This window comes from Convolutriloba macropyga, chromosome 6 (genome assembly GCF_964194025.1).
Source record: "Convolutriloba macropyga chromosome 6, txConMacr16.3, whole genome shotgun sequence".
Taxonomy (NCBI): Eukaryota; Metazoa; Xenacoelomorpha; order Acoela; family Convolutidae; genus Convolutriloba; species Convolutriloba macropyga.
In genome coordinates this window covers 74,558,199-74,584,073 of record NC_134473.1, presented here as the reverse complement: position 1 = coordinate 74,584,073, position 25,875 = coordinate 74,558,199, and the positions used below count along the sequence as shown (strand labels likewise).

General features: G+C 32.6%; 2 protein-coding genes across 3 annotated transcripts in view; one reads left to right on the top strand and one right to left on the bottom strand.

Annotated features, from left to right (window-relative positions):
* LOC142340617 (uncharacterized) overlaps window positions 1-15,575 on the bottom strand; it is a 41,434-nt gene extending 25,859 nt beyond the window's left edge. The window contains exons 1-4 of the mRNA XM_075391307.1: window positions 15,527-15,575; window positions 10,007-10,033; window positions 4,145-4,171; window positions 1,251-1,277 (exon numbers count right to left, since the gene is read on the bottom strand). Of these exons, the coding sequence (XP_075247422.1) occupies window positions 1,251-1,277; window positions 4,145-4,171; window positions 10,007-10,021 (69 nt within the window). The 5' untranslated portion in view covers window positions 10,022-10,033; window positions 15,527-15,575. The remainder of the gene's footprint in view (window positions 1-1,250; window positions 1,278-4,144; window positions 4,172-10,006; window positions 10,034-15,526) is intronic.
* LOC142340621 (cyclin-dependent kinase 2-associated protein 1-like) overlaps window positions 1-25,875 on the top strand; it is a 575,438-nt gene that overhangs the window by 382,787 nt on the left and 166,776 nt on the right. The window lies entirely within an intron of this gene.

The following is a 25,875-nucleotide window of genomic DNA, read 5'->3' as shown; positions in this document are numbered from 1 at the left end:
GAAGGCTCATTTCACACGATCGTATGGATTTGTATGAAATACATTATGATTCCTGCTATATAAAAAATCAGTAAACTTTTTTTTCAACCAAAAGGCTTTTTGAAATTCCTTTTCTTATATTTGAAATTCAGGTATGCAGTTCTCGAATATGATTGTCTATGGAATTGTTTAATTTTTAAAAAAAATCCGTTCGATCATGAAAAATTGGGTAAAAGTTCTATAAACAACATAGTTTACCTCGAAGCAGCAACTTTTTTAAATCATAAAAATCGGGATTGCATAAAAAAGCAATGAAAGATGTTAGATAGCAACGGATATCTAGACAAGAGATGTTTGCATGCTAAAGATGGTTTTGCCCGGAGAGAATTGTAGTATTCAAAGCAAATTTCGTGCCTTACGATATGTACTCGAAATTGAAAATTTTAGTATCAGTAAAATTTTAGCAAACCGAATTTCAGAAAAATCGTTGAAGATTCGTTTCAAAATGGAAAGATCTAATTCTTTGTTATAAAACTATTTTTGCATGAGGGGACAAACATTGTTTGAAAAAAATTTTCGTTTCTGTTTTGGGTGCTTTTTTGTATTTGAAAAGCTTTTTGTTTTTGAATATTTTCAGTTTGTGTCACCACCCCCCCCCCCCAGCTTAATGGGTGTGCAACAACGCGTGCAACATGCTCTGTAACTGGGGGAGCGTAACGCACTGGTGGGAAAAGTGAAAAAGATCACTATTGTTTTCTCAACTTTTTGCAAATTTTGTAAAAAAAAAATTTTTATCACTTTCTATTTTGAAGCTTAAAACCAGATATGCTCCAACAGAATTCCTGAACTCCGTTGTAGGAAGATTCATTGCCTTTATTTCACATTGACATCAATGAACACCTTTTGCATTCCACCATCTGTTCCAACTTTAAGTTGTTACCCATGTTTCAGCAACTTTTCAATGTTCCTTGGCTGGTTATCATAAATTAATCCGGATATTTTCCGTTTGCCCGCCTCCCCTAGTGACCTAAGTGTTTGTATAATATTTGGTTCAAATAGAAAACGATCAATTAAGCCTCATCTGAGATAAAATTTGGAGACTTTTTTGTCCATCGAGTGATCACGCGCGTGCATACGCAATTGAGAATCGCGCATGACTTATTATTATTGGTCAAGAGTGTTTTGACAGTAACAATATAGCTTGTGATTGTGATTTCTCTGTACCTATCAGTTGACAATTATGTGAGTCATAAATTTCAAGAGATACTCACCTTCTTTCCAGCCATGATTGGCTGCAGCTGAAAGAAAAACACCCATTGAATTCTAAACAAATACCTGCAAATGTCTTAAATGAACAGTGGGATCTTTTCCGTTTGTGCACCCCCCCCCCCCACCCAGTACGTTATGCTCCCCCCAATTACAGAGCACGTTTGATTACATAGTAAACTATTATGTAAAAATATTGTTGCACGTGTAAAAATATTGCGCTTCTGGGGGGTGTAAATAATATGAACCCACTAAGCTGGGGGGGGGGGGGGGGGGGGGCACCGACTAAGGTGCAATCGAAAATTCACAGATAAAGAAATGCGGAATATCTGGAGTAATTGTTCCCCATTTTTCTCCTATGACTTTTTCGTCTTCTCTACAGATCAATTTTGTGCTTGTTATCTTGAACATGCTCTAAATTAGTTTTATAAATTAAAATTATACTTTTTTCTACTTCTTTTCACTCAATTCGTTCATTTAGCCCCATATTTAAACAAACTTTTCTACCCCATTATCTTCTCACACCGCAATCTGTTCACAACAAACCAATTTCTCTGCGACCCTACGAATCTCTAATTTACTTTATTAATCTATAAACTCTTTGCCCACTAAACCCCACAAATCCCTTATTTTGAATGTTAATGTTTTTACCAATTATATTAATAATTAAAACCGGGCTGAATGATACAGGGTTGAAGCTAATAACGGTTAAGAAGGCGGTCACCCACTTGGATATTCTCTACCCGGGTCGCGGTTTTGTCGAGAAAAATAATGTAGGATCTGCGTTTTTTAGTGGTGAATTTTAGCTTACAAACATTCAACGCATTCACCGCAGTTCTTACTTTTTAAGTGACTTTTAGCGTTGACACCTCGACCCGGTTAGCTGAAAAACCCATTTGTTTCCATGTTCAGCTTAAATCAAAATCACAAGTGTTTACAAATCAACAATTAAATGATGTCGGTGCTGCGAATTGTTAAATGGGGTGAGAGTTTGAGGGTATGGTTGAGAATAAAAAAGATTTGAAGGGGGGGTGGCGTCTTGAAGACTAGCCAGGGTGAAAGTTTTAATTTCCAGGACCGGATATTGAGGTGAAGCTGTGACGCCCATGACAATAAGGAAACATAATTTTGAGTTCTATCGTACTTCACATCTTTTGAAATCTTTCTTAAAATGAGAGCCAAGTTTACCATTATTATTTTAACCCATTTTTGGGCTAATTTAGCTGACTGAAAAATCCCATTTTATGTTTCATTTTAAGAAAAATATATAAACAACACCGACAAATGTTTAAATTTGCTGTTTATCAAACAAATAACTAATTTTGTGTTTGTCTTTTTGTTTACATTCTGCAAAATTAAATACACAGACTGGAAATACAGTTAAGATTATAACAACAGGAATTGCACAGTGTTTTATGTTTTGAAAATGTTAATAGACGTAACAGTAAATGACAGAGAATAATGTTAAGATAACTAAGGCACCTTCCAGAATTGGTTAGATGAACGGTGTTCAAGAAAAAGCTACAAAATAATGAAGATAATTCCGATAATTGAATGATCTGTCGGAGAAATGCGTTGAAATGGGGTCATTTTGTAGAAAAAAAATGGTTGTGGTCAATATTTCTCAGAGAATTGAATATCAAAATTAATTTGAATTTGTTGCCTCTGGTTGCTGTAATTGTTTCCTCCGAAAAGTTTCACTTTCTGCTGCTACTTTTGTTATCATTGTTTGTTGTGGTTACATTTTCATTATTTGACATAATTAAAAAAAAAGATCAGAAAAACTGTAATAGACGAGCCAAATTTTATTCTTAACTGCTGCCATAATGTTTTTTTCTCATGTTTTTTTCGAATGTTTGTGTTTTTCGCTAAAAAATTGCCAATTTTTAGAACAACAAATCGTGGCTTTGTGATGTTTTCCATAAATGCTACTCTTATTACACTCCAAGTGAAAACCAGATTTCAGTTTAAAAATTGGCACCCAGAAATTACCCGGAGGTTGATGGCAGAGCAAATCAGCGCTGAATCAGTCTCGACATTTCTGTTTTTTGTAGATGGCCAGTACTCTGTTCAAGTCATAATTTACAATAGCTAGTCTTGATTTTTGAGTAAAATTTACTGCATGAAAATACTATATCCAGCTTAACTCCCGTCAAAAAGGTTTGATTTTTATGCTATTCGAATTTCCACGTGGGTACTTGTAACAATTAATTTGCGTAGCAAGTCTTAACCAAAAAGCTAAATGGGCTTCGTAGCAATTTCCTCCAACATAGCTTAAGAATAAACAGCGTGTATACTACAATGTATTTAAACCAAAAACATATAACGAGAGTCTAAGAGCTGAGGAAAATATAACTTCGTCAGCAAGAAACATTGAAACAGAGGTAAGTTACCATTTGCTTTTAGGTGCGGGGGTTCGGAGCCAACCCCCTACCAGAACTTTTACCTCTGAAAAACTGATATCTTGTTGTGAAACAAAGTTTTTTTCAAGTTTCAGCAGTCTTGGAGGCAATTTTGGTGTGAAGTCAACTGCTGAAAATTGAACAAAACTTTGTTTCACAACAAGACATTAGTTTTTCAGAGGTAAAAGTTTTTGTAGGGGAGGGGGGGGATTCCGAACCCCCCCCCCCACAAGCATATGGCAACTTACTATACTATTAACGTGCATCTTATGGAATAATATAAAAAAAAATTTCTTCGCGTAATATCTCTCAATTTTTTTTGTTATTTGTTAGCGGATTTGTATATATAAGAACTATTGGTCAAAGTTAAAAATTCGAACACTAATAAAAATTAGAGATTTTTTGGATGCAATTTAAATTGGCGAAAAATTATCAGGTATTGGGAAACGAAGAGGAAAACTGCACTACATCTAGCGTGCTTCTAATCTAATACGTACCCGTTTTCCTGCCATAATTGGTTTCAACTGAAAAGGGTCAACATAACATTTTCGATGGAAACTTGAGCAAAATAATTTTGTCCCCTATGTGAAAAACTAAAAATTTAATTTTTTTGCCAGTTTGTTGTATGATTTGCTATTATGCTCTATTGAGAGCCTCGGTCAGTTAAGATGTTCTTAATCTGAATTTGTTGCCTCTGGTTGCTGTAATTGTTTCCTCCGAAAAATTTCGCTTTCTGCTGCTACTTTTATTATCATTGTTTGTTGTGGTTACATTTTTATAATTTGACATAATTAAAAAAAAGATCAGAAAAACTGTAATAGACGAGCCAAATTTTATTCTTAACTGCTGCCATAATGTTTTTTTCTCATGTTTTTTTCGAATGTTTTTGTTTTTCGCTAAAAAATTGCCAATTTTTAGAACAACAAATCATGGCTTTGTGATGTTTTCCATAAATGCTACTCTTATTACACTCCAAGTGAAAACCAGATTTCAGTTTAAAATTTGGCTCCCAGAAATTACCCGGTGGTTGATGGCAGAGCAAATCAGCGCTGAATCAGTCTCGACATTTCTGTTTTTTGTAGATGGCCAGTACTCTGTTCAAGTCATAATCTACAATAGCTAGTCTTGATTTTTGAGTAAAATTTTCTGCATGAAAATACTAAAACCATCTTAATTCCCGCCAAAACGGTTTGATTTTTATGCTATTCGAATTTCCACGTTGGTACTTGTAACAATTAATTTGCGTAGCAAGTCTTAACCAATAAGCTAAATGGACTTCGTAGCAATTTCCTCCAACATAGCTTAAGAATAAACAGCGTGTATATTACAATGTATTTAAACAATAAACATATAACGAGAGTCTAAGAGCTGAGGAAAATATAACTTCGTCAGCAAGAAACATTGAAACAGAGGTAAGTTACCATTTGCTTTAGGTGCGGGGGTTTGGAGCCAACCCCCTACCAGAACTTTTACCTCTGAAAAACTGATATCTTGTTGTGAAACAAAGTTTTTTTCAAGTTTCAGCAGTCTTGGAGGCAATTTTGGTGTGAAGTCAACTGCTGAAAATTGAACAAAACTTTGTTTCACAACAAGACATTAGTTTTTTCAGAGGTAAAATTTTTTGTACGGGGGGGGGGGGTTCCGAACCCCCCCCCCCCCCCCCACAAGCATATGGCAACTTACTATACTATTAACGTGCATCTTTTGGAATAATATAAAAAAAATTTCTTCGCGTAATATCTCTCAATTTTTTTTGTTATTTGTTAGCGGATTTGTATATATAAGAACTATTGGTCAAAGTTAAAAATTCGAACACTAATAAAAATTAGAGATTTTTTGGATGCAATTTAAATTGGCGAAAAATTATCAGGTATTGGGAAACGAAGAGGAAAACTGCACTACATCTAGCGTGCTTCTAATCTAATACGTACCCGTTTTCCTGCCATAATTGGTTTCAACTGAAAAGGGTCAACATAACTCTTTCGATGGGAACATGAGCAAAATAATTTTGTCCCCTATGTAAAAAACTGAAAATTTAATTTTTTGGCAAGTTTGTTTTATGATTTGCTATTATACTCTATTGAGAGCCTCGGTCAGTTAAGATACGTTATGATCAGAAACTGAATCTTTACACCGTCCATTCTACCGTATTGGGCATAGAATTTTTCAGCCCCAAATTACGCATGCTGTTTTCATGGCTTTAACGTGATTGTAGGCATCTAAATGTTTTGTTCTAATCAGATGAAATAAAGAGCAAAATCTGAGTTTCAATTTTTATTTGAAAGACTAAATTGTGTAAATGTTCAAATCGGAAAAAAATTTCTCACTTCGCCTATTTCAAAGCGTTAAAGTTTTTCAACGCTTATATCATTGACAGTCATAGAAAAATCTGGCCAGAAACTTGTTGAAACCAAGACAATTAATTTTGTTAAAAATGATAATCTTAACAAAAAACCTATGTTAATCTTAATTTCTATATCTTAGACAAGATTCGCGCTCCATAAGCACGGCGCGCTAAGGTGTGAAAAAAGCGTGAAATTTAGAAGTTTAAGCAACATTTCGGTATCATTTCAGTGCTTAAAGAAAGACGGTTAAACCGCTTTGTTCTTTCACTTTTCTCCAGGTTTTTCTACTACGAAATATCAGAACTTCAAGAAAAAACATACAAAAACAGCTCAACTTGGAAATAAGATCATATGCATAGCATGCACACAAACACTATTTGGAAAACAAAGAAAAAGTTTTCTAGAGGTACAGGTAGACGATTTCTCGAAAAATTGAAGTTACGAAAAAAACGAAACGCTGCCAAGTGAATCAGTTAAAGAAAAAAGTTGGGTTTTTGCTTAAAATGGTGTTTCAATGAGCTCAGGAAATCTTTTCGGGCAGAACATTGTTTTTTTACTGATAGAGTTTGAGTGCGAATCTGCAGTGACGGAATTGCACAAATTTCTGATGAAATGAATCGAGTTGGAACGAGATTCTTTTTAAGAATTTCAGAAAATAAGAGCTGGAACAAGTGATCACATATGTATTGTGTTGCAAAAGAATCTGATGGACTGAAAAGGTTGTTAAATGAGCAAACATGCTGAATGCTTTCTGTTTTTTTGGAAATTTGTATTAATTACGAAATTGCAGTTTCACATCCTTCACGAACGAAATAATGTTCTTGTGCTTAGATCGAAGATTATTGCCAACTTTTTGCCAAAGATATAGTGTCCATTAAAATCCAATTGAAATTCAAGGGCAACTTTGCAGCAGCCATTACCAAACAGACAGAAGTTTGCAGAAATGTTGAAACTAAATGTCAATTTTGAAAACTATACAAATCGGCTGCTGGACGTTAAACAACTAAAGGGGTTCAGTTTTCATCTTTCCTACCCCTACTATGTAGGTAAAAAAAACTGAAGTCGACAAAAAATCACTTTTGAGTGCTCTTTCATAGCGGATGATCCATTTCAATCAATTTTAAGACTCCAAAATACTTTGAAAAATTTTCCCAAAAATTTTTCGTTCTTTTTTAAAATATGAGTCTTCTGGTGTCTGATATTGCATTTTGTAAGTTTTCAACAAAAACATATAATGAGAGTCTAGGAGCTGAGGAACATATAATTTCGTCAGCAAGAAGCATTGAAACAGCGGTAAGTTGCCATTTGCTTTTAGGTAATGGGTTTGGACCTAAACCCCTACCAGAACTTTTACCTCTGAAAAACTGATATCTTGTTGTGAAACGAAGTTTTGCTCAAGTTTCAGCAGTCTTGGAGACAATTTTGATGTGAAGTCAACTGCTGAAATTTGAACAAAACTTTGTTTCACAACAAGACATTAGTTTTTTCAGAGGTAAAATTTTTTGTACGGGGGGGTTCCGAACCCCCCCCCCCCCCCCCACAAGCATATGGCAACTTACTATACTATTAACGTGCATCTTATGGAATAATATAAAGAAAAATTTCTTCGCGTAATATCTCTCAATTTTTTTGTTATTTGTTAGCGGATTTGTATATATAAGAACTATGGGTCAAGGTTAAAATTTCAAACACTATTAAAAATTGGAGATATTTTGGATGCAATTTAAAATGGCGAAAAATTATCAGGTATTGGGAAACGAAGAGGAAAACTGCACTACATCTAGCGTGCTTCTAATCTATTACGTACCCGTTTTCCTGCCATAATTGGTTTCAACTGAAAAGGGTCAACATAACATTTTTGATGGGAACATGAGCAAAATAATTTTGTCCCCTATGTGAAAAACTAAAAATTTAATTTTTTGGCAAGTTTGTTTTATGATTTGCTATTATACTCTATTGAGAGCCTCGGTCAGTTAAGATACGTTATGATCAGAAACTGAATCTTTACACCGTCCATTCTACCGTATTGGGCATAGAATTTTTCAGCCCCAAATTACGCATGCTGTTTTCATGGCTTTAACGTGATTATAGGCATCTAAATGTTTTGTTCTAATCAGATGAAATAAAGAGCAAAATCTGAATTTAAATTTTTATTTGAAAGACTAAATTGTGTAAATGTTCAAACCGGAAAAAAATTTCTCACTTCGCCTATTTCAAAGCATTAAAGTTTTTCAACGCTTATATCATTGACAGTCATAGAAAAATCTGGCCAGGAATTTGTTGAAAACAAGAAAATTAATTTTGTTAAAAATGATAATCTTAACCAAAAACCAATGTTAATCTTAAATTCTATATTTTAGACGTGATTCGCGCTCCATAAGCACGGTGCGCTAAGGCGTGAAAAAAGCGTGAAATTTAGAAGTTTAAGCGACATTTCGGTATCATTTCAATGCTTAAAGAAAGACAGTTAAACCGCTTTATTCTTTCAATTTTCGCCAGGTTTTTCTACTACGAGATATCAGAACTTCAAGAAAAAACATACAAAAACAGCTCAACTTGGAAATGAGATCATATGCATAGCATGCACACAAACACTACTTGGAAAACAAGGAATACGTTTTCTAGAGGTACAAGTAGACAATTTCTCGAAAAAATTGAAGTTACGAAAAAAACGAAACGCTGCCAAGTGAATCATTTAAGGAAAAAAGTTGGGTTTTTGCTTAAAATGGTGTTTCAATGAGCTCAGAAAAACTTTTCGGGCAGAACATTGTTTTTTACTGATAGAGTTTGATTGCGAATCTCCAGTGACCGTATTGCACAAGTTTTTGATGAAATGAATAGAGCCTGGAACGAGATTTCTTTTAAGAATTTCTGAAAATAAGAGCTGGAACAAGTGATCACATTTGTATTGTGTTGCAATACAATCTGATGGACAAAAAAGGTTGTTAGATGAGCCAACATGCTGAAAGCTTTCTGTTTTTTTGGAAGTTTGTATTAATTAGGAAATTGCAATTTCACATCCTTCACGAACGAAATAATGTTCTTGTGCTTAGATCGAAGATTATTGCCAACTTTGTGCCAAAGACATAGTGTCGGTTAAAATCCAATTGAAATTCAAGGGCAACTTTGCAGCAGCCATTACCAAACAGACAGATGTTTGCAGAAATGCTGAAAGTAAATGTCAATTTTGAAAACTATAAAAATCGGCTGCTGGACGTTAAACAACTAAAGGGGTTTAGTTTTCATCTTTCTTACCCCTACTATGTAGGTGAAAAAACTGAAGTCGACAAAAAATCACTTTTGAGTGCTCATTTATAGCGGATAATCCATTTCATGCAATTTTAGGACTCCAAAAAACTTTGAAAAATTTTCGCAAAAATTTTTCGTTCTTTTTTAAAATATGAGTCTTCTGGTGTCTGATATTGCATTTTGTAAGTTTTCAACAAAAACATATAGTGAGAGTCTAGGAGCTGAGGAACATATAATTTCGTCAGCAAGAAACATTGAAACAGCGGTAAGTTGCCATTTGCTTTTAGGTAATGGGGTTTGGACCCAAACCCCTACCAGAACTTTTACCTCTGAAAAACTGATATCTTGTTGTGACACGAAGTTTTGTTCAAGTTTCAGCAGTCTTGGAGACAATTTTGATGTGAAGTCGACTGCTGAAAATTGAACAAAACTTCGTTTCACAACAAGATATCAGGGTTTTCAGAGGTAAAAGTTCTTGTAGGGGGGGGGGTCCGAACAAGCATATGACAACTTACCATACTATTAACGTACATCTTATGCAATAATATAGAAAGAAAATTCATCGCATAATATCTCCCAAATTATTTTTTGTTATTTCTTAGAGGATTCGTATTTATAAGAACTGGTGATAAAAGTTATAAATTCAAACAATAATAAAAATTTGAGATTTGTTGGGGCGAGTTAAAATGGCGAAATACCATCAGATATCGGGCAACAGAGAGGAAAACTGCACTACAACTAGCGTGCTTCTAATCTATTACGTACCCGTTTTCCTGCCATAATTGGTCTCAACTGAAAACGGTCAACATAAAGTTTTGATGGGAACATGGGCAACATAGTTTTCTCCTTTTAAGTAAAAATGAATATCTATAAATTTAATTTTTTGGAATATTTGTTGGATGATGTTCTATTATACTCTATTAAGAGCCTATGCCAGTTAGGGTTTATTCTGATCAGCAACGAAAATCTCACAACCTCCCCTATTTTACGGTCCCCCGTCCTACAAAATCCTCCACCCTACTGTCTTCGGCACATAGTATTTAAGCCCCAACTCACGTATGCTAGTTTAAGTGATAGTAACGTGATTGTGGGGAAAAAACTGCTTTGTTCAAATCAAATGAAATAAAGAAAAAATCAGAGACATGAGCTTCAAAGTTCATTGGGAAAAGACCTCGCATATTTCAAAGCTTAAAAGCTTTTATTGCTTAGATCGTTGACAGAGATAGAAAAATCTGGCCAATTAGTTGTTGAAACCAAGAGGATTAATTTTGTTTAAAAAGATGACCTTAACCAAAAGTGTTCAGCTTAATTTCTAGTTTTTAGACATGATTCGAGCTCTATATGTACGATGCGATCAGGCGTGAAAAAACGTGTGAAATTTAGAAGTTTATTCGAAATTTTGTTATCGTTTCTTCGTTTAAACATAAAAGATGACAAGGATTCTCGTTAATGTGCGTTTGCACATGATGTTCCGACCCGAGCTCATCTACATTTTTGACTTAAATGTCAACCTAATGATGACATAGTTAAAAATAGATATTTGAGTTTTAAAAAATCGTTACAAAACCAAACTAGTAATTGAATTGCATAATACCATACCTCATTACAGCGCTCACAAGATCTGCCAATAAAAAAACTACGAGAGAAAAACAACAAAAAAAGTAAAAACAAAAATTTTTCAGTGAATGTGCTAAAAGAAGAAAAAAGAAACACAAATATTGACCACTCACAAAATTTTATGAAAACGCATATTGTCCAACAATCAAAACATGATTTACGACATGACATCAATGAAAAAATAGTTTTTGAATTACAAGAAATTGGACGGAACCTCTCAATGATGAGAATATATTATAAACTATTGAAAAGAACAAAAATTGAAAAGTATAAAAAATTTTAAGAACGAACAATATCGTATACTTTAAAACTATTCGCTATAAACTGAGAAAATTGAGCAACATCATTCGTTTAATTCTCAATAAGAAGCCTGTGCGACCAGTCAGCATTTTATGACTACAAGAAGAATTAAAAAGGCAAAACTAGCAAATTAAAAAAAATTGAGCAAGAGAAGTGTGGAAGCCAATAAAAAAGAAATTTTTGGTGAAATTTTTTCTAATCTCAAGTAAATTTTTAGCAGCGATGGGGTTCTTCTTTTTTAACAGAATGACTTTAAAAAATCAACAAGTTTGAAGAAATATAATAAAACCACAATAATTTTGAGAAAACCCGTTATATCAACAACGTTAAATTCAATAGTTTTCAACGGAAGACAAAAAATAAGCTAAGTTATGACTCAATGAGAAAGCAAGGATATTTTTCAATCATAAGTCATCAACAGAACATCACAGTAAGTCTTATGATTAAGAAAACAAGATCAAAAACATGCAGAAACCAAAAATTCAGAATAAATGCGCGAGAAGAAAAGTGTCCAAGCCATTTAAACCATAAATTTGTCTCTAAAAATTTTATCTATAAGCAGGTTTGAATCAACAAGTTTGAACAAATATAATAAAACCAAGAAAATTTTGAGAAAACCCGGTGATTAAATCATAAATTTTTCTCTGAAAAGTTTTTTTTATGATCCATTGGACGTTTTCTATAAGACAATGCGAACTATCAATATTAGGATAAAGAGATAAGATTTCAAAAGGAACCAAAATAACAAAAAAAAATCCGAATTTTTTTTGAAATTTGAAAACTCGTGGCATCGAAGTCATAAAACCGTTAGTTAGCAGATAAAACCGCTTACCAGATTGTTTTAATTGCATTTGAAAGAAGGGGGTCCCGTCATTACTGTGACTGACTTACAGTTCAAGAAGTTTGATAATGGTTAGTGTCCAAAAAAGATTATTTTTAATGTCTTAGCAGGCAACAAAGTCAATAACTCTCAACGGGAAAAAATAAATGCGCAAAGTAAAGCTTCAATGAGGAGATAAGGATGTTGGTCATTCTTATGTCCTCAATAGGACATCAGAATAGGTCTTATGATTATGAAAAAAACAAGAAAAGCAGGCAAAAACCAAAATTTCAGTAGGAAAGTGCAAGAAAGTGAAGAAGCCATTTAAACCATTATTTTGCGAACTTTACCTATGACCCATTGAACGCCGTTTCTGAGCCACTGAGCACTACCAATATAAAGATAATGTGATAAAATTTCAATTTGAACCAAAATTGCAAAAAAAATATCTGAAAGACAAAAAAAAATTATGGAAACTCGTGGCATTGAAGTCATAAAACCAACAGTTAGAAGATAAAACTGCTAGCCAGATTCGTTTTAGTTGCAGCAGAAAAGATGAAGATTCTGTCATTACTGAGACTGACTCAAAATTCACGGAAACATATTTAAGATTGGTTAATGTCCGAAAAAATTTCTAAAAAATTATTTTTAAAGACTTAAAAGCCATTAAAATCAAGATTTTTCGACGGAAGTAAAAAGTACACTACCTTATCCTTATGCCTCGACGGAGAGAAGGGGATGTTTGTCATCTATATGTTATCAATAAGAAATCACAATGAGTCCTATGGTTATGAAAACAACGACAAACGCATGCAAAAACCAAAAAAATTGCAGCAGAAATTTGAACAGAAAGTGTTGAAGCTATTTAAACCATAATCTTTTCTCTTAAGACTTTATCGATGATCTTTTGGACGTTTTTTTAAGCCAATGGGACAGCTAATGTGAAGATATTGAGACAAGATTTTAAAAAGAGACAAAAGTGCAAAAAAATTATATTTTTTTTGAAATTACAAAAAATAGTCTTATCGAAGTTATAAAACCAATAGTTAGCAGATAAAACCACTTACCAGATTAGTTTTGGTTGCAGTAAAAAGGAGGGGGTTCCTGTTATTACTGAGACTGACTTGTTATTCATGAAAGTTAGTTTAATATCAGTCAATCCAAAAAAAAAATTTGAAAAATTATTTTTAAAGTCTTGACAGACCTTTGCTGTGCACTCAAAGCGCTATATAGGATTACCTAATGCACATTAGGAAGATGATTGAACTTCTATATGGCAGGTCTATGCAATAGAACTCCCAAAATTTGTAAAATCTTAAAAAGAAAATCAAAATTTCAATAAAAATTTTGAAAACTCGAGTCGAAGACAAAAAAAACATGAGCGATGCCTTGAAAAGGAATTTTCTTTTCATTGGGTATAATTTTTAATTCTGAAATAGAATTTTTGTAGAACAACCTTAATTTGAACAAAAAATACGCTAAATTCAACAAAATCATTCTAAAAGTGAACAAAATATCACATGTTCACGCAAAACTTTAAAACTCGATAAATACTCAAAAAATACGAAATTCAAAAAATCTTTTTATTTTCAAATTCTACGCTGGACGAGCTTTCTAATGATACCACTCCCATTTCTCTACGATGAATATATCGATCGGCCAAAAATGTCTGAACAAAAAGCCCAATTGAGTATATAGTTCCTCCCCTTACAAGTGGGGTCGGAACAATTAAACCGCTTTGCTCTTTCACTGTTCAACAAGTTTTTCCGCAACGAGATGTCAAACTTTCATGAACAAAAATGCAAAAATAACTCAACTTGGAAATAAAATCCAATGCATAGCAGGCATACAAACGCTACTTGAAAATTAAAAGATACATTTTTACAGAGGTGCAAGTAGACGAACTTTTGAAAAATTGAAATTGCAAAAAAAATTCTGCCAAGTAAATCAGTTAAGGGGAAAAAAGCAGGGGTTTTTTGTTCAAAGTGGTGTGACAGTATGCTCAACAAACCTTTTTCCTGGCAGAATGTTGTTTTTTATTGCTGAATAAACTAGAATGCGCATCTCCAGCGACGGAAATGTTCGAATTTTTTGATGAAACGGAACGAGATTTCTTTTGAGAAACACAAAAGATTAGAATCCGGACAAGTAATCATTTATGTATTGGGTTGCAATTCAATATGATGGACAAAAAAGATCCGTAGATGTACTAACAGCTGAACGATATCTTTTATTCAGAAGTTTTGAATAATTACAAAAAAATGCATATTCATGAACTTATATTTCAACAAAAAAATGTTCTTGTGCATAAATCGAAGATTACAGGCAATTTTTTTCTGATTATATATTGTGGATATGAATCCAATTTAAGTTCAAGGGAGACTTTGAAGCAGCCATTACAAAAACAGACAGTTTTTTGGGAAAATTTTGAAAGAAAAGCTAAGAAATTTGGTAAGAACTTTGGGCAGATGTTGTTTGAAACCTATTTGAAAACTATATAAACTGCCTGCTAGACCTAAAGAAAGTAATCTCACATTAGGAACAAAATTAGTTAACATTTTGAAGAAAACTATCTAATGTTGCGGGTTATAGAACCTGTCTAGCCATGACGCAACTCTCTAGCAATGACGCAGTTATCCTGAAAAAGCTGTGGATAAAAACCTTATTCAACCCTGTTGCATAAAAGAAAATGAAAGAAAAGAAAAACAAATAGAAATCACATCGAGACTTTGAGCAAACTAATTCGTTTTTGCTAACAACCTGTGCGCGCAGATATGATAAAATTTAAAATCGAAAAAACTGAAAAGATATATAATTGTTTTAACTAGCTCCTCTTCCGTTCGGGTGTTCATCGATTCTTCAGTATTGCAAAAAAAAAAAAATTTGTCCTGAATTCATTTTTGATCATTGATTTCGCAAAAGCTAAATTTTTAGAACTGAAGAAATGTAAACAAGCTCTAGCTAATATGTGGAATCTTATTTGCTTAATCTGCTGCGTGAACAAACAAACGATGCACTTTTTTACTACTTTTTACCGACGATTTCTTACACTTGAAAACCAAACACACTGATAACTCAAAAGCAAAAACGTAAATGCTTTTGTCATTTCTGTCTAACTTAGACGGAAAAATCAATCTTCCTACACTTAAAAACAACTTAAACGTCTGCATGCTTCTAAAATTGACATATTGACACTTGCGAACGGGTCTTTACACAAATAATGATCTCTCTGTAGTCAAATAAATATATGCGTTGTGTAAATGAGTGATTAACTCGTGATATTGTTGACCACAGAAGATAATTTTTTTTGATTTATTATTATTCTGGAGTAGTGGTGAAGAATCATTTCTGCACAATGACACAACACCACACGATCTCTGGGACTAAGCAGGTTATTAAGAGATATGTTTGGTTGAATTCAATATTATTATTATTATTATTATTATTTCATACATATGAAAACAGAAAAATAATAAATGATAATTAATACATAAAACTGATGAGGCTATTAAAGTTTCAGAAAAAAATTGCAAAATTATCTCACCCACCTTCTTTCTAGCCTGGATTCCTTCGTCGCTGTCTTTGCTGCTCTTGCATGAGGCTGAAACATATCAACATGTTTTGCCAGCCTTATATGGTGTCAATGGGTTCAATTATGATACAACCTAAAATATCCTCTCGTGTATCCATACAATATCACCCTAAACTAGACCCTAAAAAACATGGGTTTTCAGGGAAAAAAGGGCAAAATTGCGTGGGTCTCATTTTTTAGCTTGAGTAACTTGAAACATCCTGAAATTAAGCCCAACAAAATCATATAAATCTGTATGACTTCTTGTCTCGTTCAATTAAGAATTTTTTCATAAGTACTTTTTTACGCTAAAAATTGTTCAGTAGTAGACGAAAGTTTTAGAGTGCAGATTTTGTATTCTGGTACTTATTTAGAAACTATATAGGTCTCAATTTACACTACCACAGTAAATGTTTGTGTAATTTGAATAACCATTTTTTAAATTGTTTATTAAACGAGTTGAAAAAAAAACTGGCACACCAATTATATCCACGATCAGGCCGTTAAATTAAGTTAAAATTATTTTCAATCGGAAAAAAGTCTCTGATTTTTTCCATTTAAATGTGACTGAATTGCATCAAAACTTCATCAAAATTTGGGCTTTTAGCACTCATAGTTAATCAAACAATCACAACAAAAACCCTTTGTAAAACCCTTTGACGGATTCAAAAATGTCATATAGCGAAAAACCAAAGACCTTATGACAAATTTTGAAATTGTAGAACATCGGAAGTTTAAATCAATTACAACTTTTGTGAATGTTTTAAGAAAATAAGGCAACAATAGATGCAAAACCTACCGGCCTCAAAAAATTATGAATTATGTTCTATGAAAACTAATCGGGTGCCAAACCGTATTGGCAGAATAATGGTACTCTTTATGTCATCATTTTCCTCCAACTTTGCTCATTTTCAAAGCTATGATGATCACTCTTTCGCTCAAACTTTCTGGTGTTGAAAAAAAAAACAAAAAGAGTTCTGCATTTCTCTGATTTTATCTTGTTTTTGTACAATTTCATGCCAAAAAACATACGAGCCAGTTTTTGGTACTAAGATTTTTAAACACAACGGTCATTGAACTTAAATTTATCCCAATCCTGCATCAATTTGAGCCCACATTTGTGAAACGGGAGCTATTTGCTCACAGTAGCAACTAATTCGAAATGAACTGTTCCCAAACTATTAAAAATGTTTTTCAAACTGTCAAAGACTTTAAAGAGACTTCCAATACTGTATGTTACAATACTTTTGGTTTAAGTAAAGCCTTCAAAAAATAAAGCGGCTGAAGTCACGTTCAGTTAATGTCCCCCCCCCTTGCAATTCCCCCCTATAAGAAGCAACTGTCCTTTTTAAAAAAGGTGGAAACATAAAAGTGTCATGAATTGCCATCATTCGCCAATATGGCTATGAAAATTTGCCGAGGACATTATGCGCAAAAATATAAATGTTGATCTTCTCCTAAAGAACAGTTTTGCAGACAGTAAAATTTGAAATACTTTCAATTTTGTCCAAATTGGTAACCCGATGTGCACATTGTTCAAAAATTAGTGATTTTTGTTCTAAGATAAAGCAAAAACGTAGAAGCAACACTTTCTGAAGGCTTGGTGGAAGTAATTCTGTTTTTTTTTATTTGTTTTTCCAGCCAAATTAGTTTATTTCTTTTTTTTTTGCAAAGTAAAGGACACTGTTACTCTCACTGCTCAATTAATCAGTGCCAACTGCAAGTGATTATTTAACAAGAACTCAACTTTTCAAACTTTTCTTAAAAAGTTGTCAAATGTTCCGACCCCTCTTGAGGGCGGAGGAACTATATACTCAAATGGGTTTTTTTTGTTCAGTCAATTTTGGCCGATCGATATATTCATCGTAGAGAGTTGAGAATAGTATCAATAGAAAGCGTGTCCAGCGTAGAATATGGAAAAAAAAAGATTATTTTGATTTTCGTTTTTTACAGGGAGTTATCGAGGTTTAAACTTTTGAGAAAATAGAGTGAATTCCGTTGATTTTATTCACATTTTTCGGAATTTTGACACAAAAATTTCGCAAATTTTGCTAAACTTTGTTAGTATTTTTTTGAGAAAGTCTTGTTGATTTTATTTTTATGGACAGAAAATATTGTCGGCTACTTCTATTTATCTTCTTTGTCAAAAGATCTGGCTAAAGATTTCAAAATCCTGACTTTTTCATCAAAAACAGCACAAAATAAGTTTCTTCAGTCCATTTTGATTAAGTTTGCAGGAAGTGCACACCCGAAAACCATAAACACAGTATTTGTAGAGTCAAAAGAAGGCAATTTCTACTTCAACTTCCGTTGAGAGTGCTCTGTAATTAAAACTTTACTCGTTGATTATCAAAAACGCAGCATTTAATTTTGATTTTTAACTAACAAAATATCTCTATCTATGACATTCGAAAATTTAGGTGTTCTGAATTGACAGACAATATTAGCAGGGCTAGTTTTTGACCAATCTTGGACTGTTACAATACAAAAATAATTTGGATTGTAATCAGTCGGTCTTTCCTATAAAAAAAATTTGATCTTTTTTATGTTAATTAGAAAACAGAACATTTCAAATCAAAGCTTACTAGTGATAGGTCCAGTTGGCTTCTTAATTAGCTTCAAATTTTTGTATCTAATTTGTTACTTGAAGTACTTGAAAGCTAATGGTTGTTTTGACTTTTAAAAATATTTGATTTTTAAATAAAAAATGGCTTATTGAAATTTGCCTCCATTTTCTTCTTACTTTGTCAATTTGTAGCTTAGTGTCAACAAACAAAAGAATGGTTCTTGTTTCTAATGAATTCAAATTCAATCTTTAATGAGGTTTTACGCCTTAAGTTATGGTTTTCTGGCTTTGATACTACTAGATTTTACAATTTTAATTTTTAGCTTTTTGCCCATTGTTCATGTCTTCTAATTTTGGTCCCATTATCACTTTATTGACAGTTCATATATCACATTATGGTATTTCATGGAATAATAGATGAGCCGATATTCTAATATTAGTAGATAGCTGATGGCTTTCGTGACATTGAAAACAATTGTTTTCCGAAAATTTAAAAAAACACAATAATTTCGAATTTTGGTTCCTTTTATTGTCTGTTTGTTGCAAAGTCTCGTTATAACAGGCCAATTTTGACAATATTGTTTTTGGAAGAATTTGTCGAAAACGATATTTTTTAAAAAAAATTCGTTATGCTTTTTCTTGCTTCGACACAGTTTTTTCACAAAAAAAATAATTTAAATTTTGATTCTTGTCATATTTGACGTTCTTTTTATAGACGTAAGAGATATGCTGGATATTTGCAAGTCTCAGGGGCTCTTTTTGGAAAAATAAGTAAACCTATTTAATTATTTCTTTTTGTAAATAACGTGTTTCATCTCTTTGGAAACAGTTCAGAGGTAAAAGTTTCTTAGGGTTTTCAGAGGTAAAAGTTCTTGTAGGGGGGGGGGGGGTCCGAACAAGCATATGACAACTTACCATACTATTAACGTACATCTTATGCAATAATATAGAAAGAAAATTCATCGCATAATATCTCCCAAATTATTTTTTGTTATTTCTTAGAGGATTCGTATTTATAAGAACTGGTGATAAAAGTTATAAATTCAAACAATAATAAAAATTTGAGATTTGTTGGGGCGAGTTAAAATGGCGAAATACCATCAGATATCGGGCAACAGAGAGGAAAACTGCACTACAACTAGCGTGCTTCTAATCTATTACGTACCCGTTTTCCTGCCATAATTGGTCTCAACTGAAAACGGTCAACATAAAGTTTTGATGGGAACATGGGCAACATAGTTTTCTCCTTTTAAGTAAAAATGAATATCTATAAATTTAATTTTTTGGAATATTTGTTGGATGATGTTCTATTATACTCTATTAAGAGCCTATGCCAGTTAGGGTTTATTCTGATCAGCAACGAAAATCTCACAACCTCCCCTATTTTACGGTCCCCCGTCCTACAAAATCCTCCACCCTACTGTCTTCGGCACATAGTATTTAAGCCCCAACTCACGTATGCTAGTTTAAGTGATAGTAACGTGATTGTGGGGAAAAAACTGCTTTGTTCAAATCAAATGAAATAAAGAAAAAATCAGAGACATGAGCTTCAAAGTTCATTGGGAAAAGACCTCGCATATTTCAAAGCTTAAAAGCTTTTATTGCTTAGATCGTTGACAGAGATAGAAAAATCTGGCCAATTAGTTGTTGAAACCAAGAGGATTAATTTTGTTTAAAAAGATGACCTTAACCAAAAGTGTTCAGCTTAATTTCTAGTTTTTAGACATGATTCGAGCTCTATATGTACGATGCGATCAGGCGTGAAAAAACGTGTGAAATTTAGAAGTTTATTCGAAATTTTGTTATCGTTTCTTCGTTTAAACATAAAAGATGACAAGGATTCTCGTTAATGTGCGTTTGCACATGATGTTCCGACCCGAGCTCATCTACATTTTTGACTTAAATGTCAACCTAATGATGACATAGTTAAAAATAGATATTTGAGTTTTAAAAAATCGTTACAAAACCAAACTAGTAATTGAATTGCATAATACCATACCTCATTACAGCGCTCACAAGATCTGCCAATAAAAAAACTACGAGAGAAAAACAACAAAAAAAGTAAAAACAAAAATTTTTCAGTGAATGTGCTAAAAGAAGAAAAAAGAAACACAAATATTGACCACTCACAAAATTTTATGAAAACGCATATTGTCCAACAATCAAAACATGATTTACGACATGACATCAATGAAAAAATAGTTTTTGAATTACAAGAAATTGGACGGAACCTCTCAATGATGAGAATATATTATAAACTATTGAAAAGAACAAAAATTGAAAAGTATAAAAAATTTTAAGAACGAACAATATCGTATACTTTAAAACTATTCGCTATAAACTGAGAAAATTGAGCAACATCATTCGTTTAATTCTCAATAAGAAGCCTGTGCGACCAGTCAGCATTTTATGACTACAAGAAGAATTAAAAAGGCAAAACTAGCAAATTAAAAAAAATTGAGCAAGAGAAGTGTGGAAGCCAATAAAAAAGAAATTTTTGGTGAAATTTTTTCTAATCTCAAGTAAATTTTTAGCAGCGATGGGGTTCTTCTTTTTTAACAGAATGACTTTAAAAAATCAACAAGTTTGAAGAAATATAATAAAACCACAATAATTTTGAGAAAACCCGTTATATCAACAACGTTAAATTCAATAGTTTTCAACGGAAGACAAAAAATAAGCTAAGTTATGACTCAATGAGAAAGCAAGGATATTTTTCAATCATAAGTCATCAACAGAACATCACAGTAAGTCTTATGATTAAGAAAACAAGATCAAAAACATGCAGAAACCAAAAATTCAGAATAAATGCGCGAGAAGAAAAGTGTCCAAGCCATTTAAACCATAAATTTGTCTCTAAAAATTTTATCTATAAGCAGGTTTGAATCAACAAGTTTGAACAAATATAATAAAACCAAGAAAATTTTGAGAAAACCCGGTGATTAAATCATAAATTTTTCTCTGAAAAGTTTTTTTTATGATCCATTGGACGTTTTCTATAAGACAATGCGAACTATCAATATTAGGATAAAGAGATAAGATTTCAAAAGGAACCAAAATAACAAAAAAAAATCCGAATTTTTTTTGAAATTTGAAAACTCGTGGCATCGAAGTCATAAAACCGTTAGTTAGCAGATAAAACCGCTTACCAGATTGTTTTAATTGCATTTGAAAGAAGGGGGTCCCGTCATTACTGTGACTGACTTACAGTTCAAGAAGTTTGATAATGGTTAGTGTCCAAAAAAGATTATTTTTAATGTCTTAGCAGGCAACAAAGTCAATAACTCTCAACGGGAAAAAATAAATGCGCAAAGTAAAGCTTCAATGAGGAGATAAGGATGTTGGTCATTCTTATGTCCTCAATAGGACATCAGAATAGGTCTTATGATTATGAAAAAAACAAGAAAAGCAGGCAAAAACCAAAATTTCAGTAGGAAAGTGCAAGAAAGTGAAGAAGCCATTTAAACCATTATTTTGCGAACTTTACCTATGACCCATTGAACGCCGTTTCTGAGCCACTGAGCACTACCAATATAAAGATAATGTGATAAAATTTCAATTTGAACCAAAATTGCAAAAAAAATATCTAAAAGACAAAAAAAAATTATGGAAACTCGTGGCATTGAAGTCATAAAACCAACAGTTAGAAGATAAAACTGCTAGCCAGATTCGTTTTAGTTGCAGCAGAAAAGATGAAGATTCTGTCATTACTGAGACTGACTCAAAATTCACGGAAACATATTTAAGATTGGTTAATGTCCGAAAAAATTTCTAAAAAATTATTTTTAAAGACTTAAAAGCCATTAAAATCAAGATTTTTCGACGGAAGTAAAAAGTACACTACCTTATCCTTATGCCTCGACGGAGAGAAGGGGATGTTTGTCATCTATATGTTATCAATAAGAAATCACAATGAGTCCTATGGTTATGAAAACAACGACAAACGCATGCAAAAACCAAAAAAATTGCAGCAGAAATTTGAACAGAAAGTGTTGAAGCTATTTAAACCATAATCTTTTCTCTTAAGACTTTATCGATGATCTTTTGGACGTTTTTTTAAGCCAATGGGACAGCTAATGTGAAGATATTGAGACAAGATTTTAAAAAGAGACAAAAGTGCAAAAAAATTATATTTTTTTTGAAATTACAAAAAATAGTCTTATCGAAGTTATAAAACCAATAGTTAGCAGATAAAACCACTTACCAGATTAGTTTTGGTTGCAGTAAAAAGGAGGGGGTTCCTGTTATTACTGAGACTGACTTGTTATTCATGAAAGTTAGTTTAATATCAGTCAATCCAAAAAAAAAATTTGAAAAATTATTTTTAAAGTCTTGACAGACCTTTGCTGTGCACTCAAAGCGCTATATAGGATTACCTAATGCACATTAGGAAGATGATTGAACTTCTATATGGCAGGTCTATGCAATAGAACTCCCAAAATTTGTAAAATCTTAAAAAGAAAATCAAAATTTCAATAAAAATTTTGAAAACTCGAGTCGAAGACAAAAAAAACATGAGCGATGCCTTGAAAAGGAATTTTCTTTTCATTGGGTATAATTTTTAATTCTGAAATAGAATTTTTGTAGAACAACCTTAATTTGAACAAAAAATACGCTAAATTCAACAAAATCATTCTAAAAGTGAACAAAATATCACATGTTCACGCAAAACTTTAAAACTCGATAAATACTCAAAAAATACGAAATTCAAAAAATCTTTTTATTTTCAAATTCTACGCTGGACGAGCTTTCTAATGATACCACTCCCATTTCTCTACGATGAATATATCGATCGGCCAAAAATGTCTGAACAAAAAGCCCAATTGAGTATATAGTTCCTCCCCTTACAAGTGGGGTCGGAACAATTAAACCGCTTTGCTCTTTCACTGTTCAACAAGTTTTTCCGCAACGAGATGTCAAACTTTCATGAACAAAAATGCAAAAATAACTCAACTTGGAAATAAAATCCAATGCATAGCAGGCATACAAACGCTACTTGAAAATTAAAAGATACATTTTTACAGAGGTGCAAGTAGACGAACTTTTGAAAAATTGAAATTGCAAAAAAAATTCTGCCAAGTAAATCAGTTAAGGGGAAAAAAGCAGGGGTTTTTTGTTCAAAGTGGTGTGACAGTATGCTCAACAAACCTTTTTCCTGGCAGAATGTTGTTTTTTATTGCTGAATAAACTAGAATGCGCATCTCCAGCGACGGAAATGTTCGAATTTTTTGATGAAACGGAACGAGATTTCTTTTGAGAAACACAAAAGATTAGAATCCGGACAAGTAATCATTTATGTATTGGGTTGCAATTCAATATGATGGACAAAAAAGATCCGTAGATGTACTAACAGCTGAACGATATCTTTTATTCAGAAGTTTTGAATAATTACAAAAAAATGCATATTCATGAACTTATATTTCAACAAAAAAATGTTCTTGTGCATAAATCGAAGATTACAGGCAATTTTTTTCTGATTATATATTGTGGATATGAATCCAATTTAAGTTCAAGGGAGACTTTGAAGCAGCCATTACAAAAACAGACAGTTTTTTGGGAAAATTTTGAAAGAAAAGCTAAGAAATTTGGTAAGAACTTTGGGCAGATGTTGTTTGAAACCTATTTGAAAACTATATAAACTGCCTGCTAGACCTAAAGAAAGTAATCTCACATTAGGAACAAAATTAGTTAACATTTTGAAGAAAACTATCTAATGTTGCGGGTTATAGAACCTGTCTAGCCATGACGCAACTCTCTAGCAATGACGCAGTTATCCTGAAAAAGCTGTGGATAAAAACCTTATTCAACCCTGTTGCATAAAAGAAAATGAAAGAAAAGAAAAACAAATAGAAATCACATCGAGACTTTGAGCAAACTAATTCGTTTTTGCTAACAACCTGTGCGCGCAGATATGATAAAATTTAAAATCGAAAAAACTGAAAAGATATATAATTGTTTTAACTAGCTCCTCTTCCGTTCGGGTGTTCATCGATTCTTCAGTATTGCAAAAAAAAAAAATTTGTCCTGAATTCATTTTTGATCATTGATTTCGCAAAAGCTAAATTTTTAGAACTGAAGAAATGTAAACAAGCTCTAGCTAATATGTGGAATCTTATTTGCTTAATCTGCTGCGTGAACAAACAAACGATGCACTTTTTTACTACTTTTTACCGACGATTTCTTACACTTGAAAACCAAACACACTGATAACTCAAAAGCAAAAACGTAAATGCTTTTGTCATTTCTGTCTAACTTAGACGGAAAAATCAATCTTCCTACACTTAAAAACAACTTAAACGTCTGCATGCTTCTAAAATTGACATATTGACACTTGCGAACGGGTCTTTACACAAATAATGATCTCTCTGTAGTCAAATAAATATATGCGTTGTGTAAATGAGTGATTAACTCGTGATATTGTTGACCACAGAAGATAATTTTTTTTGATTTATTATTATTCTGGAGTAGTGGTGAAGAATCATTTCTGCACAATGACACAACACCACACGATCTCTGGGACTAAGCAGGTTATTAAGAGATATGTTTGGTTGAATTCAATATTATTATTATTATTATTATTATTTCATACATATGAAAACAGAAAAATAATAAATGATAATTAATACATAAAACTGATGAGGCTATTAAAGTTTCAGAAAAAAATTGCAAAATTATCTCACCCACCTTCTTTCTAGCCTGGATTCCTTCGTCGCTGTCTTTGCTGCTCTTGCATGAGGCTGAAACATATCAACATGTTTTGCCAGCCTTATATGGTGTCAATGGGTTCAATTATGATACAACCTAAAATATCCTCTCGTGTATCCATACAATATCACCCTAAACTAGACCCTAAAAAATATGGGTTTTCAGGGAAAAAAGGGCAAAATTGCGTGGGTCTCATTTTTTTTAGCTTGAGTAACTTGAAACATCCTGAAATTAAGCCCAACAAAATCATATAAATCTGTATGATTTCTTATCTCATTCAATTAAGAATTTTTTCATGTGTACCTTTTCACGCTAAAAATTGTTCAGTACACGATAGTTTTAGAGTGCAGATTTTGTATTCTGGTACTTATTTAGAAACAATAGAGGTCTCAATTTACACCAACAAAGTAAATGTTTAGTAGTTTGAGCATTCATCTCTTTAAATTGTTTGTTAAACGAGTTGAAAAAAAAACTGGTACATCAAGTATCTCCACGTCCAGGCCGTTAAATTAAATTCAAACTATTTTCAATCGGAAAAAAGTCTCTGATTTTTTCCATTTAAATGTGACTGAATTGCATCAAAACGTCATCAAAATTTGGGCGTTTAGCACTCATAGTTAATCAAACAATCACAACAAAAACCCTTTGTAAAACCCTTTGACGGATTCAAAAATGTCATATTGCGAAAAACCAAAGACCTTATGACAAATTTTGAAATTGTAGAACATCGGAAGTTTAAATCAATTACAACTCTTGTGAATGTTTTAAGAAAATAAGGCAACAATAGATGCAAAACCTACCGGCCTCAAAAAATTATGAATTATGTTCTATGAAAACTAATCGGGTGGCAAATCGTATTGGCAGAATAATAGCGCTCTTCATGTCATCATTTTCCTCTAACTTTGCTCATTTTCAAAGCTATGATGATCACTCTTTCGCTCAAATCTTCTGGTGTTGAAAAAACAAAAAGAGTTCTGCATTTCTCTGATTTTATCTTGTTTTTGTACAATTTCACGCCAAAAATCATACGAGTCAGTTTTTGGTACCAAGATTTT